The sequence below is a fragment of the Myodes glareolus genome, chromosome 22, assembly GCF_982192425.1.
Source record: "Myodes glareolus chromosome 22, mMyoGla1.1, whole genome shotgun sequence".
In the NCBI taxonomy this organism is placed as follows: domain Eukaryota; kingdom Metazoa; phylum Chordata; class Mammalia; order Rodentia; family Cricetidae; genus Myodes; species Myodes glareolus.
The window spans coordinates 17,756,106-17,772,999 of NC_142047.1; the positions used below are offsets into that span (position 1 = coordinate 17,756,106).

The 16,894-nt window shown below is 47.9% G+C and overlaps 2 protein-coding genes across 10 annotated transcripts in view; both read left to right on the top strand.

Annotated features, from left to right (window-relative positions):
• Window positions 1-4,317, top strand: part of Nod2 (nucleotide binding oligomerization domain containing 2) — a 51,489-nt gene extending 47,172 nt beyond the window's left edge. For all 3 annotated transcript variants that reach the window (XM_048428549.3, XM_048428550.3, XM_087900154.1), the window contains exons 11-13: window positions 457-540; window positions 2,520-3,194; window positions 3,383-4,317. In XM_048428549.3, the coding sequence (XP_048284506.3) occupies window positions 457-540; window positions 2,520-2,592 (157 nt within the window). In that variant the 3' untranslated portion in view covers window positions 2,593-3,194; window positions 3,383-4,317. The remainder of the gene's footprint in view (window positions 1-456; window positions 541-2,519; window positions 3,195-3,382) is intronic.
• An 8,781-nt stretch (window positions 4,318-13,098) lies between these two features.
• The window catches only part of LOC125411232 (ubiquitin carboxyl-terminal hydrolase CYLD), a 42,967-nt gene continuing 39,171 nt past the window's right edge, over window positions 13,099-16,894 (top strand). The window contains exon 1 of one of the 7 annotated variants that reach the window (XM_087900404.1): window positions 13,099-13,224. The gene's annotated coding sequence lies outside the window, so the exon portion shown is untranslated. Of the gene's footprint in view, window positions 13,320-16,894 lie in introns of all 7 variants that reach the window. The other 6 variants (XM_087900400.1, XM_087900403.1, XM_087900399.1 and 3 more) reach the window with 6 other exon arrangements.

The following is a 16,894-nucleotide window of genomic DNA, read 5'->3' on the forward strand; positions in this document are numbered from 1 at the left end:
ATGGGGTAGTAGTTCCTAGAAGGCGAGGCTAGGAACCAACGATTCCAGTGTAGATCAGCTCCTGTCTCAGCCTCTGTCCCTATGTCCCCGTGCACCGCTGTCTGTGAGGTACTCTCTACCAGTAAGGTGCTGTGCCAAGAGCTCTTGCTATGTTGTTTCCTGTTCAGTTTTACTCTCTGTGAGTCAGGCACTTCCTTATTCAGACAAATTTGCTGAAGAGCAAATGGTAGAGGCTGGATCTAAACCCTCAGAAGCGTGGCACTGAACTGTGGGGCTCGGCCCTTATGTCCTCCCCAATGTGTGACCAGATCTGTGAGTGGAAGAGGGACTGTCTTCACAAGAGCATTGGCCCTCGTAGATGATATCACTGACTTGTGTGCTAGACTTCCCGAAACCGGACAGGCTCAGCAGAAGACCAAGTGTTACAGTAGCGCGTCTTGTCTACTTCTCTTCCAGGCTGTCCAACAATGGCATCACTTACCGGGGTGCAGAAGCCCTCCTGCAGGCCCTCGGCAGGAACAGTATCATTCTGGAAGTTTGGTAAGGCCACTGGAGAAACTTCTTTGCTTTTCCAAACCCTGGTTTTCATATCTGGGAGATGGGATGAGAGGAGAGATGAATAATGGAATTTTGAAGACCAGCTTTGTCCAAAATTTTCTATTATTCTGTACACAATAGATTTAGATCTCTGGCTATAAAGGAAGTCAGTGTCTCTAAGGAGGGGCCAATTCTGTTCAAAATCAGGGTGTGGTGGTGTGTAACTATAATCCAAGTATTCAAGAGACTGAGGCAGGAGGATTTTTTTGTTTTGTTTTTCTAGACAGGGTTTCTCTATGTAGTCTTGGCTGTCCTGGAACTCACTTTGTATACCAGGCTTGTCTTGAACTCACAGTGATCCACTTGCGTCTGCCTCTGGAGTGCTAAAGGCATGCACATCACCATGGGGAAAGAAGGAGGATTTTGAGTTTTAAGTCAGCCTAGGTTACAGAGTAAAATCCTGTCTCAGAAAGACAGACAGACAGAATGAACAAACAAAAGACAGACAGACAGACAAGAAGGAAGGAAGGAAATAAAGAAAGAAATCAGGAGTATTTATTCTGAGACTTTGGTCTTCTAAGCTACAAAGTAGGAATAGGGGTGTGGTTAGATAATTAAAACAAGAACCCCATTATTCACTTCTGGCCATGACATCAGCTCTTACAGATTGAGGATGCTATGTGAGATCTTCTGCACCTTTTATTTCTGAAGATTACACAGGGTGGGGACTACAGTACGGCATGGCCACATCTGTATCATTAAAAGCCACAATCATCCATGTGTTTGAAAAAGGCTTTCAGATACAACTTTGATTCAGGCTCCTGTTTCTCATGTAGAAAACAGAAAGGAAGGCTCTGGTTTAACACATAATGGGTGAAAATTACGATTTGCGTGTTTCAGGCACTGGTCTAGATATCAATACTTTAAAACTAAGAGAGTCCCTGGAAGGGTCTGTACTTCAGATCAGGTATGCATGATGAGGCATGCCTGTGGTCCTGATGCTTAGGAGACTGAGGCAGGATTATAAGTTCCAGCAAGTCTGGGCAAGAGCCTATCTCCAAACAAAACAAGCACATTTTTTCAGTATTTCCTCAAAAATGCTGTCTACACTAGGACCCTATTTTCTCTGTCTTCCTGCTCACCCATCCCCACTCCCCACCTCAGACAGAATCTCATGTGACCCAGGCTGGCTTCAAACTCACTGTGTAGCCAAGGATAAACTCCTAATTCTTCTGCCTCCACCTCCCAAGTGCTGGGGTTACAGGTGAGTACCACCATGCCTGACTTGGAGTGAAGCTCCGTTGTCAATGCCAGACATTTAACCAGAGAGGAGGAAAAGTTGGCCCTTCTTAGGTGGGCCAGCTCTAAGAGTTGGCTGCAGTCCCACACAGCGTATTACCTAGACAGGTCCCATCGGCACTTGTGTTTTATGGAGTAGCAAACAGATTTCAAATAGTGAAATTGAAACCAAAGCTGAAACCTGAGCTGGAGACACTTTGCTTCTTGTGTGACTGTGAAGTTTCATTGTTGGGGAGGTCAGGTAGTCTAGCGTTTGAAACAGCATGCTTGTTGTTGTTGTTGCTGTTGTTGTTTTAAATCATTGTACAGGCCTCAGAAATGTCCCATTCTGTTGTCAAGGAGTAGGCCAGCCTCGGGCTGCTTCTTAAGGGTTTTGATGCCCCTCACTGCTTATTGATGAAGCTGTGTGGGCATGAATCTTGCTCACTTCGTTCTTAACCGATGTGATTATTGCCTGAAAAAGAATAGCAGGCCCCGGGAGTCTGTAGCTGGCGTGGCTCAGTGTTGCTCATTCTTTGGGGTGGTCCTGATAGCCCTGGGTGGCAGATGCTAAAAACAGAACCCCTTACATCTGGTAAGCCTGAGGCTGGGACTGAGCATGAACCCCTCCCAGGCATGGGTTTAAGGGTGGCCACTTTCCTTGCAAGTCTCCACTCAGATCTCCCTTCCTTTCATCCCCGTAGGCTCCGAGGGAACATCTTCTCCCTGGAGGAAGTCGAAGCCCTCGGCTCCAGTGACAGCAGACTCCTGCTATGACATCCCAGCCTTGGAGGTGTGGACTCGGGAGGCTAAAGAGCTCCAGGCAATATACCTGTGCTACTCAGGGCTGGACTTCTTTCCTGGGAGCACTATAGTCACCTTGTGATAGCAGAAAAAGATGCTCCATTGGCCTCCAGAACCGACTTCCCCCAAGGATGCATGAAGTTCACCTTAGTTAACTGAACTGGATTAAGAGACACGAGGGACGTGAGGACCGCACTTCCGTGGGTCTAGAGAGGATCATCGTGTAGGACAGTGGCTGAGAGGGGAAGGAACCTGACGGAATATGGGTAACACAATCCACTGGGCGCCCCGTGGGAGGAAGCTGACGGAGGAGGAAGATAGCGTGTACTTGCATGCATGAGCCCCTCTTCTTCCTGAGTGAGGACGGCTGTGGCTGCCGCCATCGCCTTTGCACAGCAGACTCCAGCTTCTTTGGCCTTCAACACGGACCCATCGCCAGCGTCACTTCAGGGAGCTTCCGGGCCTCGAGTCGGATGAAACTGCTGAGGTGTCCAGTCTCTTCCTGGGCCAGGGCAGCGGCCAGATTCTCTGCCTCTCCAGACGGCTATTGTTGGACTACCCAGCCCCGATGGATGGTGAATTTGAGAAGTTCCCTTTCTTTTTCCCTCCCTCCCTCCCTCCCTCCCTCCCTCCCTCCCTCCCTCCCTCCCTCTCTTCCCCTTGTTTCTTTCTCTCCCTCCTCCCACCCACCTTGTTTGTTCTGTTCCTCAGAGGAACTCTGGCTAATGCACCTGCTTTTACTTTCTTGTATTTTTTTTTCTAGACTCTAAGCATGAGATGAACACAAGAGGATCCCTCCGACAGTATGTGGCCAGCGTTCTCACGGGGGTCAGTCAGGACCATGGATGTCAACTCGGCCTGTTGGTGTGGAGACCTCCATACAAGACACCCTCCTCCTCTTCTCTCTCTTGGAGAGGAATATTCAGGAAACAGCTCTTAGCTTTGTCTGGACTCAGCTCACCCTCTAAGGTCATCCCACTCTGGTTCCCTCTCTCACTCCGCATGAGGCCCAACAGGACCCCAACCCAGACAGCCGACACAATACCTATCCTGCTCTCCTTTCTTAACGCAAACAACAGTCATCCCCCACCCCCACCCCAGGATGTTCTAGATTTACGAGAAAAAACATGGCCATACCCCAGCTGGGATCACAGGTGGACTTTGGTTTCCAGTAGCATCAGTTGCTCTGTAGCCACCGTGCCTTTGGAGTCCGTTCCTGTCCCAGCTGCAGCTTTTTAGAGCTAATCTGGGCCAGAATTTCAAGTAGCTCCAGCAGGGCCTCGAGCTGGTGCCTGTGGACCGAGCACTGACAATGGACTTCTGAAACATCCCTAACAGACCCCATTTGATCTGTGACAGATGCTTTAGGACGCAGAGTCAGGGGTCGGAGGTTTGCAGGGGACGAACCTGGCCCCCTTTTTTTTCTAGGCGAGGTCTTTTTGTGTTTTTTATTTTTTTTTCAAAATGTCACCTTTGTAATTTGTTAACTATACAGATTTACTGTCTTCTATATCATTACGTGTGAAAACAGGTGAATATTTATGAACTGCATTGTTTTATTTTTAAGCTGGTATTTTTATAGAAAATGTGATCATGAACTTTCTGCTATAAATAACCACAGAAGGGAAAACTCTGGAGTTACCAAAGCTGTGCTCATTGTGATGAAGCCTTTAAAAATATCTCCCAAACCTGTCAAAATTTCAGAGTCCCGTGTCCCACAACGAGGGGGGGGGGAACGATGTTGTTTTCTATTGAATAATTTATTGCTTAACGCCAAAGCAATTCTTAGAAATTGCTGGCAGTTGCAACACATTTGGCTTCAACTTAGTGGAGTCTAACCCAGCGTGAAATCTGAAGCTATTCTGGAGCCTTCTAGGGTGCATGGGGACAGCCCTCTGGGCCCTCTGTAGTTCTTTCCAAATGGCTGTAGGAGGAACTTTTACCAGGAGGAAGGTGAAGAAGGCAGGAATGTGCTCCAGCAGCCTGCTGCACTGGCTTGCCTGGCACAAGACTTAGCCATTCTCTGTGAGCATGTGCATGGTGGCTGCTGGCTGTGATGGAGTCCTGCTTCCTTGGAGGTCTTCGGTGTGTCTGGTGTGTGTGTGTGTGTGTGTGTGTGTGTGTGTGTGTGTGTGTGTCTGTCTGTCTGTCTGTCTGTCTGTCTGTCTGTCCATTGTCTCTTTGTCCCTGGGGTTCTGCCCTGCCTGGGTTGGTGGTGCAGATGATGAGGGAAGAAGATGGAGATGGAGCCACCTTCTCTAAGGAGGGAATATAGTGGCTATTTTCGCAGCACCATGTTGGATGGTAAGTTCATCTTTGGTAATAATTCATTAGCTAGTTATGTCCGAACAAATGGCCACTGTCCTTGTCCTCAAAGCAGGGTTAGGGCAGAGGGAAAGGTAGACAGAAAGCAAGTCCATTAAAAGTACATGTATAAAATAATACTTTCCTATTAAAGTACTAGGAAGGGAGCTGCTATAGCTGGGATTTAAATGTTCCTCAGAGGCCCATATGCTGATGGCTCGGTGCCTGGCTTCTGATGCTATTGGAGGTAAAAACTTGAGGAAGTAGGGCCTGATGGAGAGAAGCGAAGTCATCGGGAGTCATGCCCTTCTCCTGGATGTCAGGACCTCCGATCCTTTCTGATCGTCTACCATGAGGTGAACAGATTCTGTTAACCATGTTTCTGCTGCCATAGACACACTACTGCCCTAGGCCCACAGCAGCAAGGCCAAGAGACCAGTGAGCTAATTAAACCTTTCCACCTCAGATGCCCTTCACCTTGGGTATTCCTCACCTCCTCGGAAGAATGCCAAGATCCTGAGAAATAAGCAGACAGGAGGGCCAGGGCGCTTTCTTCTGATGCGCTAGGAAAGCTGTGTGCTCATGGGAAGGAGCTGGCCAGGCCACCGGAGAGAGGGCAGAGGGGCTTTCAGTGCCATGGAGCCAGCTGCACAGAGACTGTTCAGACAAGATCCTTGATGTGCAGCAGGCTGAGTGACGGTCCCCAAAGACATCAGGTTCTAGCTCCCAGGACCTTTCTTAGCAGAAGGGACTTTGTAGGGTTTCTTGGAATAAGGGTGGTGGTAGCTATGAACTGTCTGGTCGGCCCTGCACACTGTGTGCGTCCTTATGAGAGACAGGTATGGGGGATGGCATGGCACAGGAGGCCTCATGACAACTGAAGCAGACGCCATGCTGCTGGCCTTGAAGGTAGAAGGGTGGGGGTAAAGAACTAATGACTGCAGGTCTGGAAGCTGGGAATGACAGGGAAGCAGACCTCCCTGCCCCCCCACCCAGCCTTGGAGGGAGCACAGTCCATTCTGAAGTTACAGGTGATGGTGTGATTTATGGCACTTTCAGACCCTCTGCTTATGATGACTTGCTGCAACTGCAGGGAAGAACACATTCTGCTTGCTGTGAGCCAAGGACAGGGTGTCACTAGATGGGCCATCAAGGGGCTGTTCTTGATGGACATGACGAAGAATTTGGTCTTGACCTTGGAATAAAGGCAGATATTGTAGCAGGTGCCTGTAATCCCAGCACTGGCGAGGATTACACTGGGAGGATTTAGCATCTGAGGCCAGCCTGGGCTATGCAGCTGTTAGGGTTCTAGAGTAGTCCCACAAAACTAAACAACTCCCCACGTACGTAATCAGCAAGAGCGTTTATTTTCTCAAGAGTAAAGATTCCAGTATGCAGGGGCTCAGCCATGTGACTCAAGGACAAAATGGCGTCAACAAGAAGCGCATTCAGGCTCCTTTAAGCAAAGGTAAGGGGAATTTCAGGGACGGTACCGTCATCTCAAATGTAATTGGTTAGGTAAACATCAGTCACATCAGTACGTTTCTAATTGGCTGTGGTTATAATCTTACCATTTTGGGGCATACCTGGGCAAGGCAGGGTATGTTTTAGGGAGATTACAGGAACTGTCCTTTTTGGTCATTGCCTTGAGGTACTGTGGGGGTTGACTCGGGCCTGGTGTGTATTCTCCCCCTCATCCCTGTGTGCATGCTGTCTCTCCCTTTGTTTGTCCTTTTAGGAAACTGAAATTCTTACCCAATTGTAAAGTGGGAAAAGTTCAGACCTTTTATAGGGAGAATCTGTATCAAAAAAACCTAAACCTAAATAAATAAAATAAGGTCAAGTCATTGGGATGTTCTAAGCAGGGGAGCTATGATCCAATTTTTTTTTTTTTTAACAAAGAACTTTGCTTCCGGGTGGAGATGTGACCCAAATTCGTAGGGGCAGAGATGAGAGAGAAGAAAGAGGAAAGGCGGCTGAGGAACGAGTGCAGGCTGGGTAATGGTGGGGAGGTGGAGCTAGGTGAATAGACCCCAGAGACCCTGTGGAGGTGAGTGCCCGGGGCTTACAGGTAGATGGGAGAGGTCTCAGGGAAAGGGAAGAATCTAGAATGACAGATTTTAGTCCCAAGCACCCGGGAGTTGGGGAGAGCAGGTTGGAAATAAACTGGGAAGGGAAAGGCTTCTGTTTTGGATGGTCGAGTTTGCTATGCCTAGAAGTCAAGTTACACTGTATCGGTCTGGAGTCCAGAGAGGCACTTCCAGGGAGAGTGGGGTGGGTGTCCTCAGCCTCAAAATGAGGAGTTCTTAGACCTGCGTGGCAGAATCCAGGAGAGACAGAGAAGAAATAAGGGGCCAGAGCCAAGTGTGGTGGTGCACACTAGTAATTCCAGCGCTTGGGAGGTAGAAACAAAACAGTTTGGGTCATCTTTGACTACGTTCTGAATTGGGGTCAATCTGGACTACATGTGACTCCATCTCAAAGAAAAACATCATCAGTCAATCAATCAAAAATTTAAAAAGGAAAACAATAACAAAACAAAAAGGGAAATGAGATATTACAAAGACCCAGACACGGATGACACCCAGAACTTGGTAGGAGATTACTGGCAGAGTCAGAGTTTAACTTTCTGGATTTTAAAAAACCCAGCAGATGACACCAAAGGGACTCGGGCCTGAGCAGGTACCCAGTGAACTCAGGTTCTTAGTCTTAAACTTCTTTGGAAAGTTAATGGAGAACACATTCGCGCGTAGCCCTTGGCTCAGGCTGGTCCTTGCAGACTTCCCACATGGCCAAAAGTACCTAGTTCTTGTGTGCAGAACAAAAAGTACCAGGGCAGGAGACTTTTCTAGGTTTTAGTTTAGGAAACTTTTCAGATTTTAGTAATCTTTGTCATGATCCTGGGAGAAAGTGGTCACTGAGTATTTCCCTTACCCCTGCCTCAGCCTCCTCCACGATCAGGCAGCAAGATACTGAAATGAACGTGGGGCTTTGAAATATGATTGAAAAGGCTGGGGGTGGAGCTCAGTGGGAAAGCACTTGCCTCGCACTGTGGCACTGTGCGGTCCAGGGTTGAGTCTCCAACACCGAGAAGAAACGTCCCAGCGGAACCGTGTCTGAAGTGGGCTGAGTCTCGGCCAAGTTCTGACGCTTTACTTCGATAGTGCATGGTCAAGACTTCTCCTCCCACGCAGCGGGCAGGCACAGTGTGGTGGGTTAAGCTCTGGAATTGCTCATGCTCAGCCTCGGGTTTGGGACAGTGGCGGCAGGTCATCCGGGACACGGGGAGTGAGCTGAGCAATTTCCTGTTTGGGAGTTACATCCAAACAGACTACAGCTGTGTTGGGGAAAACCCAAACTCTTTAGCTGTGCTCCCCAGAGGCTCCTGTTGTGACTCTAAATCTCATTGCAATTTATAATTATTTTCCTCAACAAGCCACCAGCCAATCCTGAGCACAGCTCTCCCCTGTCACTCATCCTGTCAACCTTCGTCCTAAGGAACAGTCATTTGTCCCCCAAATCGAAGTAACTTCCTTCCTTTATTGTTCTCTTTCCAAACTTCTCTTTACCTTATTATTATTATTATTATTTTGACATTTTGTTATGATGCCCAGACTGGCTTCAAACTTGAGATCTTTCCGCCTCTGCCTCCCTACTGCTGGGGTGACAGGTGTGTACCCCCAGTCCTACCTATGTTCTTTCTTGGCATCTTCACCCCACATTCCCTCATCTCTACCGCTTCTTGTTCAGTACTTCCATTGCCAGGACGCAGGGGTCCCTTGCCGATAGCAGCCCCCTGGCTGGGCTCCTTGCTTCTGCCCCTGGCCTGCAGATTGATTTAGTAGAACCAGCACAAGTCGGATTAGCTTCTGCTCGGCTCTAAGTCCTCTTTGACTTCCCACCTAGCGCAGAGTAAAGTCAGAGTCTCCTGCTGACTGTCCTGTGTCTGTTCCCTTGGCCACTGGCACCGTGTTCTTTACTACTTTGCTGAGGGCTTTTCTCCTTCCAGACCTGCGCACCTGCCTGATCATTCTTTTTAAAAATCTTACTTTTTTTCAATTGTTTTTATTGAGCTATACATTTTTCTCCACTCCACTCCCCTCCCATCCTCCTCCTCTCCTTCTACCTTCTCCCGTGACCCCCACGCTCCCAGTTTACTCAGGATCATTTTTAAGGTGCCACCATTCCCTGTGCTAATGCTTGCGCCTACTTCCTTATGGTCCCATCCCCCCCACATGGCCTCCTTGAGGGAGTCCTTCCTTGAATATTCTGCCCATTTCCACTTTTTCTCCTGCCTCCGGGTCTTCTCAGTGTTGACTCCTTGTGTGCATTTGCCTCATTCTTCTTGACAGAGTTCGGATCTTGATATCCCTCGAAGTCCTGTGTTTTGAAAACCTAATTAGCAATATGTGGCTCTATTGGGACGCTGTGGAGCCTTTGACAGTTGGAGTCTAATAGGAGGTCTTCTGTCATTTGGGATTGTGCCACTGAGGGAGATAGTGGGACTCTGGTTCTCCCTTGCATCTCTTTTAGGCTTCTCCACTACCTCAAGGCAAACGACTGCCACCCTATGATAGTTCAATACCGTAGGCTCAAAGCCACTGGTCAAAGCAATGGGGAAAACCCTGAGCCAGAAGAAACCCTTCTTCCTTCCAAGCTAGCTTTCTCGGGTATTTTGTCCCAGCAGCAGACTTTAGCAAAGGCTTTCCCCGGAATGCCAGCTGCTTGAGAGCAGAGGCGAAGCTCACTCCAGTGCCCTCAGCCTGGGAAGGTACGCAGCACATGTTAGGTGCTCAATCTTTTTTTCTTTTTAAACTAAGCGAAGAGCTCGCTTAATGAACTGTATTTAATGGGGGCAGAAGCCGAAGCTGGCACAGATGAGAAGAATGAATCTACTTGCCCAGGGCACCGCTAGGGTGTCCTTCCCAAGGAAGGGTGGCTATACTGGACACGACACACGCTCAGCGCATGCGCTACCCCAAATGGGTCTCAATGTGGCACAAATGTGTCAGAGGAGAGCACCGAGCCCTTTCCTCTGCGTGTTTTAGAGTCGCCCACAGAAATCACTCATCACTACTGAGTACTGATAACAGCTCCAAGAGGGGAGCAGGGGCTCAGCTGGATTAGCTTAAAGACATTTAATGCAATCCCTTTTATCTCATTGAAAGGAGATGGACAGCGCAACAGCTTTCGGATAGAGTGCTCAGGTCTGCCACAACGCCCTCCTCAGAGATAGATATATCTGTGACAGAGGACACTCAGCTCCCCATGAAGACACCATGCTGGGCTTCTGTGGAGAAAGCAGTGGTACCTGATCCTCATCTGCAAGGATACCTGGTCTAGGTGGCTTCTTGGTTCAGAGCTCATTCTGGTTCAGAGCCCTGTTCACTGGGTTGGTAGGAACGCAGATAGAGCCAGGGAGGCTGGGGGTGTGGCAGGAAGTCACCCATTCGCTGTGGTGGTGGGGTACGGTAGTATTGCAATGGGGCAGGGACACCATTCACTTTAGGTTGTGTTAAATACAGATATGCATGAAATAAACACTGTGGGTATTTACTGAGTTTTTAATGAGGCATGGGAGTAACCCCTGGGAGGCATAGAGCAGGGTCTATATCAGGGCTATGCCAGCACTACGAAGAAATGCTTCCTTCAGTCTCCACGGTGTGTCTGAAATAGCTCCTAAAAAGCTACCTGGATTTATTTACCAATGTCTACAGGGGGTTGCATTCAGCTCACCGGCCATGCATTAGGGATCCTGCTCATGCCTTAAAAGAATTGGGTAAGACAGCTTAGAATCACATTCGCTACCAGATTAAAAACCCTCCAAGGAGTCCTATTGCTCTGGGAATGAGGCCCTGCCTGGCCCTGACGAAGTGTGCCATGCTGTCAGAGCCTTCTCAGTTCCTTCAGTATCTCATGCACTTTCTGTTCCCTTTGGGTTGCTCCCTCAGCTCTTGTGACATTCGTCATTGCTCTCTTATTTTGCAGGAGCCTTTTCAGGCTGCCTCCGAGCTCACCCCTCCCTTCTGAGAGTACTTCTCAGACTGTTCTTCTCCTAACTCTGACTGAGCTGTCAATGGGGACAGCAGGGGGCTACCCTGTGCTCTGTGTTCCCTGCTGGAAGCAGGCGCTCACTGCCCCTGTCCACTGATTTGACTCCTGCCAGCTCCTCCACATCTCAACCTAATCTGCGCATAGCCAAGGGCAGGATGGTTGGGGCAGGCTGAGGGTAGGGAAGCAAGAGGTGAGCAGGCTCTGAAAAGACTGTTGGTAGAGTTTGGACCTAGGCTGGGTCCCACGTGAAGGGAAGCTTAGGCAGGGATGATAACCTCTCAGTCAGAGAAACCATTTAAGCACAGGTGGGGAGACAGCGTCTGTGCATCTGAGGGAATCCATTTTCCATCTCTGGACCTTGCTCTCCCTTCTGTAAAATGGGAGGCTGGAAGATACAGAATTGCAAATAATATGTAGGGTGATGACACCATCTGCTCTCCTGTTTGAGATCACGGCAGGCATCTCTTGAGCATCGCGTCAGCTCAGGTCTCGGCAGGGATGGTGACTAAGAGGAGCCTGGGTGTAAGGATTGGCTTAGCTGATGATGAAGTCAGGCCCTAACCCCGATTTGGTGAGCATGTGACAAGAGGAGGGCTAAGTAAGGTGTGTGGCCACTGTGGCCTGGAATGACAACCCAGGAAGGGGCACAAGGAGAGAAGACTTGAGGAGAGGCAACACTGGGGAGGAGTTTGGCAAAATGGAGAAAGTAAGAGTGCTTGCCTCATTAGAAGATTCCCCAAGTCCACTTCCTTGACTCCTTTCTCTTTCTTATTGGATGGAGTCAAGCAAAACCAGTTTCCAGGCTGAAATGTTCTCCCACACAGCCAGATTGGATCTCCGGGTCCCGCCAGTGTCATGGGAGAATCCAGATCTATCAGGGAATGGTGTTGTGTAAGGCCACTGCACGTCACTGTTGATTCGTATCATGTTGCTTCTTGCTAGAGCTCAGGAAGGTGGGAACAGGATGTATGTGTACCAGTGATTGAGGCTTAGGTTTACAAATGATGTCAGTTTCCCCGTGGGTGATTTCAGCAGGGAGAGATGGGGTGAGTTTATACTGTTGGTAATCACCCGTGTGTCTGCCCGCTTTTATCTTCTCATTGGTTTCAGAAACATGCCACTTTCCACTGGGGGAATTTGTGTCACGATTAACGATCACACACACACACACACACACACACACACACACACACACGCACCCCTCCTTCTGTCTCAGTATTAATCACCTTCTCCCATAATTAGTAGTTAAAATGTCAAAGGAGAAGGAATTAATTAAGAGGACTATCCAGCGAAGCAAGGCTTGTACTGCCAGTCTCTGGGACTGAATATAAAAAGAGTTTCCTTAAATATTGTGAGCACTTTTGGGAGTTAGAAGCCTCTCTTCTAATAGAAAGATCCTTAACTATACCCCAAATCTGGCCGGTGGCCAGGGGCGCGGGCCTGGGTAAGGAGGAGGGTGGAAATCCCTTCTCTATCCTTAGGAGACTCTCTCCAACCCGGGCCAGGTGGCCCCAGGGGTTCGGAAACAGCAGGCGTTCTGGACCCCATCTGAGGGCAGGAAGCGCCTCAACTTTTCCCGAGCGCCTGTTCGGGGATGCGGCGTGGCATTTCACAAGAATCTGTAAGACAGGTGGTACTAACACCTTCTATCTACAGATGAGGAAATGGAGGCTCAGCATGGTCGGGAGTTCCCCATGTCACACGGCGAATAACTGAGAAAGAAAACATTGACTCTTAGGTGCGATTCTAAGCTTCGATCTTTCATGGAATTCTAAAAAACTATTCTCAGCTCTCCGCTTCCCACCCGAGTTTTGACAGCTAGGGCAAGAGCCCAGACTCGCTAAAGGGAGGTGGAGCTGGGAGCCCAGCGCCCTGCCCATGTCTGTTTTTAGCCAATGGTGACGCGGCACCCACAGCCTTTGGTCCAATCAGCCTTCGCTCCTCGCCCCCATCCTTTCTCTTCTGTCCCTTCTGCACCGCCCCTTCGCTTTCCCTTTGGCTCCACCGAGCTTGACAGAGCGGAAAGTCCCTTCGGCCGGCGCCGCGCCGGCAGCCATTGGAGGAAGAGCTGCTACATTAAGACCCAATCAGAGCGCGCGCAGGGACGAATCTCTGGATGCGATTGGCTGGCGCGGCGTCTGCCCTCTCCGCCCCCGTTCCTCCCTCCCCGCGGGCGGTTCGGAGGCGGGGCAGGTGGGGGCGGGCCCAGGTAGCAGGTTCGGCTGCGCGGGGGCCCGCGAGCCTGAGGTAAATACTGGGGTGGTGGGTGTGGGGTTCCGGGCCGGCCCCGGACACGCAGTCTATGAAGCCGGGCCCGGGGCATTGAGCGGCGGCCGAGAAGGGTGAGTGAGTGCGGCCGAGCAGCAAAGGCATGGTCCTCGGCGTTGCTGCTGTGCCTCGGGGCTCCCTGAGCTGCAGAGGCGACCGTCGGGCCTCAGCGCCCGCCCGTTAGCTGCCCCGGGCAGCCGAGCTTCTGACATCAGCCCCGGCTGCCCACCTCCTGCCTCCCGGGGGACTTCGAGTCGCGGGACTCCCGGACCAGAGGGCTTGGGGAGGAGCAGCGCAGGACTTAGACTCCCTCTTTGGCCCGCCGTCGTTGCCAGATAGGGAAACTGAGGCCGGGACCCTGACTGGTCCCCAGTGGGTTGCAGGAGGCGCGGAGAGCCCCGGGTTGTGCTACTTCATGCCTGTGTCATTTCGGGGGCTCTTGGAGACTCCTCTCCCGGAAGAGCAGTCCGGCCTCGCTAATGGCGTGTTCTGCTTTTTTTTCTTTCAGTTTCCCTGGTCTCGGGTGGCGGGCGGGGTGGAGGAGTGAGAAAGGGGAGGGAGGAGAATGGTTTTGCACAGTTGTGTAGTTGGAAGGTGTGCCCTGTTGAGACAGGTACCTCGCTTTGCTTTTATTGCCCATGGTCAGCCTTGGAGAATCGCTAAGTCGTGAATGAAGATCACGGTCTTGAGCTGCGTTCAGCTGGGTCAGCTGCCGGTTATTCATGTCCTTGGCATCTTTTTCTGTTCCACCCCTTGACATTTGCATGTTTTAAGGGTTTGTCATCTTCTAGCCATCAAACCTTGCAATCTCCCAACCCCCCTGTTCTTGCCACCGTCCTTGCTCTGATTTTCCTGGGAAGTTGTCTTCTTAGAGGAGCATTCATTCATACCTTGTTTTTTATTTTAGTTAGGGCTAATTAGGGAATCTTAATAAGATTGTTCATTTTTGTAATCATTGGCTCCAGAGAAGAATACGGGCCTCAAGGGGGCGTGCATTCAGGCATCAGTCTCCTGCACACCCCCTCACACCTCAAGTAGGTTGAGTGGCCCCAAGAATTTAGCCTGCTGCTCCCCACTGGGTAGTGGGTGGATTTGCACTAGAACAGTATTAAGAGAAAATGACTTGCTGGAAATTCTTAGTGAGAGGTTCCTGTAATTTGAATGTTGACAGTACCCAGAACATTCTCTAATGTTCTGCTGCAAAATTCTAAGGTATTCTTTCAAAGAAATCCTTCTTTGGAGTGGTAACTTTTGAGATGAGCCGATAAGGCCAGGAACTTGTTATATAAAATACCATCGAACAGCAGATAGCTAAACTGTGGTTAACTGATTTAAGGGAGTCTTTAATACACGAAGAGCAAGGACAGTAATTTATCCTGCTCCTCAAACTATAATTGTATTTTGTTTCCTGGCTTGTATACTATCATCTTAAATTTCTTTATTTTTTAAAAATATGTCATAGGTGGTGTGAGGCTAGGAAGCCAGTGTCAAATAAAGCTCAGAACAGCTTGGTTTCTTAAAGTGTGACATTTCCCCTTGTTTATACTTATATGTGTGGCAGCATAGTCTAAAACTGATTGCGATTTCTTTTATCCAAAGAGTAATGGTATTTTAGGCAAAAGTCATTTTCCTTTTTCTTGATCTTATATTTTAACGTAGTAGAGACTTGAGTCACTTAAAAGGACAAGTGTTTTAACTTTCACTGTTACCTCCTAAGCTAGTGAAGTTTCCCAGCCTAGGCCCTGGGAAGACAAGGAGTAGGGCGGTGGTCCTACTGATGTGACTGTGTGTAGGAACCAGACTTTGTCTTTTTTAAACCTTGTAAGACCCACTTGTTTTAGGCACTGTATCCTTGTGTTGTAAGTTATTCTGGTCTTGAAATCTCTGTATTTCTGTGTACTGTTTAGGCATATAACAACTTGTTCTTTTAGTGAGGGTTGTTTTTTCTTAAACCGATAGTCATCCTAGCTGTCTTGAAGCATTTGGAAAAAGATGTGTATCTTTTCTTGAGGATCCATGCCAGCCTGCTTACCTCTTCACCATTTATGGTTTGGTCAGTATTTAGTATTTCAATTTCTGTGCTGATTTAGAAAACTCCCTGTGGTGTTTTAGAATAAGGAGGCTGCCTCAGAAGATGTCAGAAGTTCCTGATTCACACCTGTTTTTATGAGCCTCTTAGGATGGTGCAACCTGATCACTTGAACTGATATCAAGATGTCTTATACTCTAGAAAAGTTAGCAGCCACCATTTCTGTGTAACTGATGGCCATTTGTGCTGTGTGTTTTAGAACTTGGTAAGTCTGATCTTTAATATTTGTGCTAGGACTTATATCTTGATCATCTTTTCATTTCATTCATTGGACGTTGATCAACGTTTCTATTTTCAACCCTCATTTAGTTTAATGATTTTATCTTAATATAAGGAAACTCTCCTAATATAAACAGATATGATTTCAAGTCTCTGTGACTCTTTACTGTTCCCTTGCCTCCAGTGTCTTAAAAATAGAAAAGAAGAAGCTTCTGTTCATCCTTATTTCAGGCTGAACAGTTTGAGGCTACACTGCTGTGTTCCAGCTCTTTTATGCACTTCTTTCAATACTTCATTAATTTTCAAAATATACACGATCACTGTTACCCAATCTGACCTGAGACAGTGTTTAGATGAGTTGTTCGTGAGATATACTCACTTTCACAGTGATTCCATTTGCCAAGTAACAAGAGAGTACAATTGAAAATTTCTCCCTTCATCTAACCCCATCCTCTTGACCATGGCCTTGGTGAGACCTGTCTTCCTTCTATTGCAGAAGTCATGACCTGTATTTAAAGCAGAAACTGAGTAGGTGGAAAGCAGGCGTCATACTTAAAGTTTGTGGATTTCAGTGTCTAACCCTGACTGTATCTGAATACTCACCCTGACCTGGAAAGACTCACAATGTGATTTTGATGTTTCTCTTTCTACAAAGAGAGAAGTCTTGAGGCTGTTCTTATTGCATGGGGGTTATAAGGCTTTATTTAACGACTGTGAAGTTCCAGTGGAACGAGAATGTTAACATTATATTTATTACTACAGTGGGAGGAAAGATGCTAGTGCATTTCTTTTGTAATGCTGATATCTTCAGACGATAAATGATCATTTGGTTTATCATCAAGTGTATATCTAGAAAGAACCATAAAGTTCTTCATTCAACTTTATTATTTGTAATAAGGGAAATTAACTGTAATGTGTTTCAAGACTATTCTTAATATGTTTCTTGTAAAGAGGGAAGGTCACGCATGTTTCTTATATTTGGATGACACCTTAAGTATTTTGTGATGTTTGCTTTGACTATTCTAGTTGTCTGTTGTGACCTACCCTATTACTGAGTATAAACTCAGGTTCCCTTGTGCAAAAAGTTGGCAGACTTTCATCACTCTCTGCTAGTTCACTTTAAAAATGGTGTTTTCAAACTTCTGTTTGTTTCCAGAAACCTTTTTACTAGCCAAAAAGCTATCGTTTTCTTTATTTAAACTGTGTACTACTTCCATTAATGAGTTGCAAAAGGCAATTTTGTAAGCAAATTCATTTGAAATATAATATCGTAAAACAAATAAAATGATTTGTTTTGATTTGACAATGCTTCATTAACACTTATATTTTTCATTTTAAGTT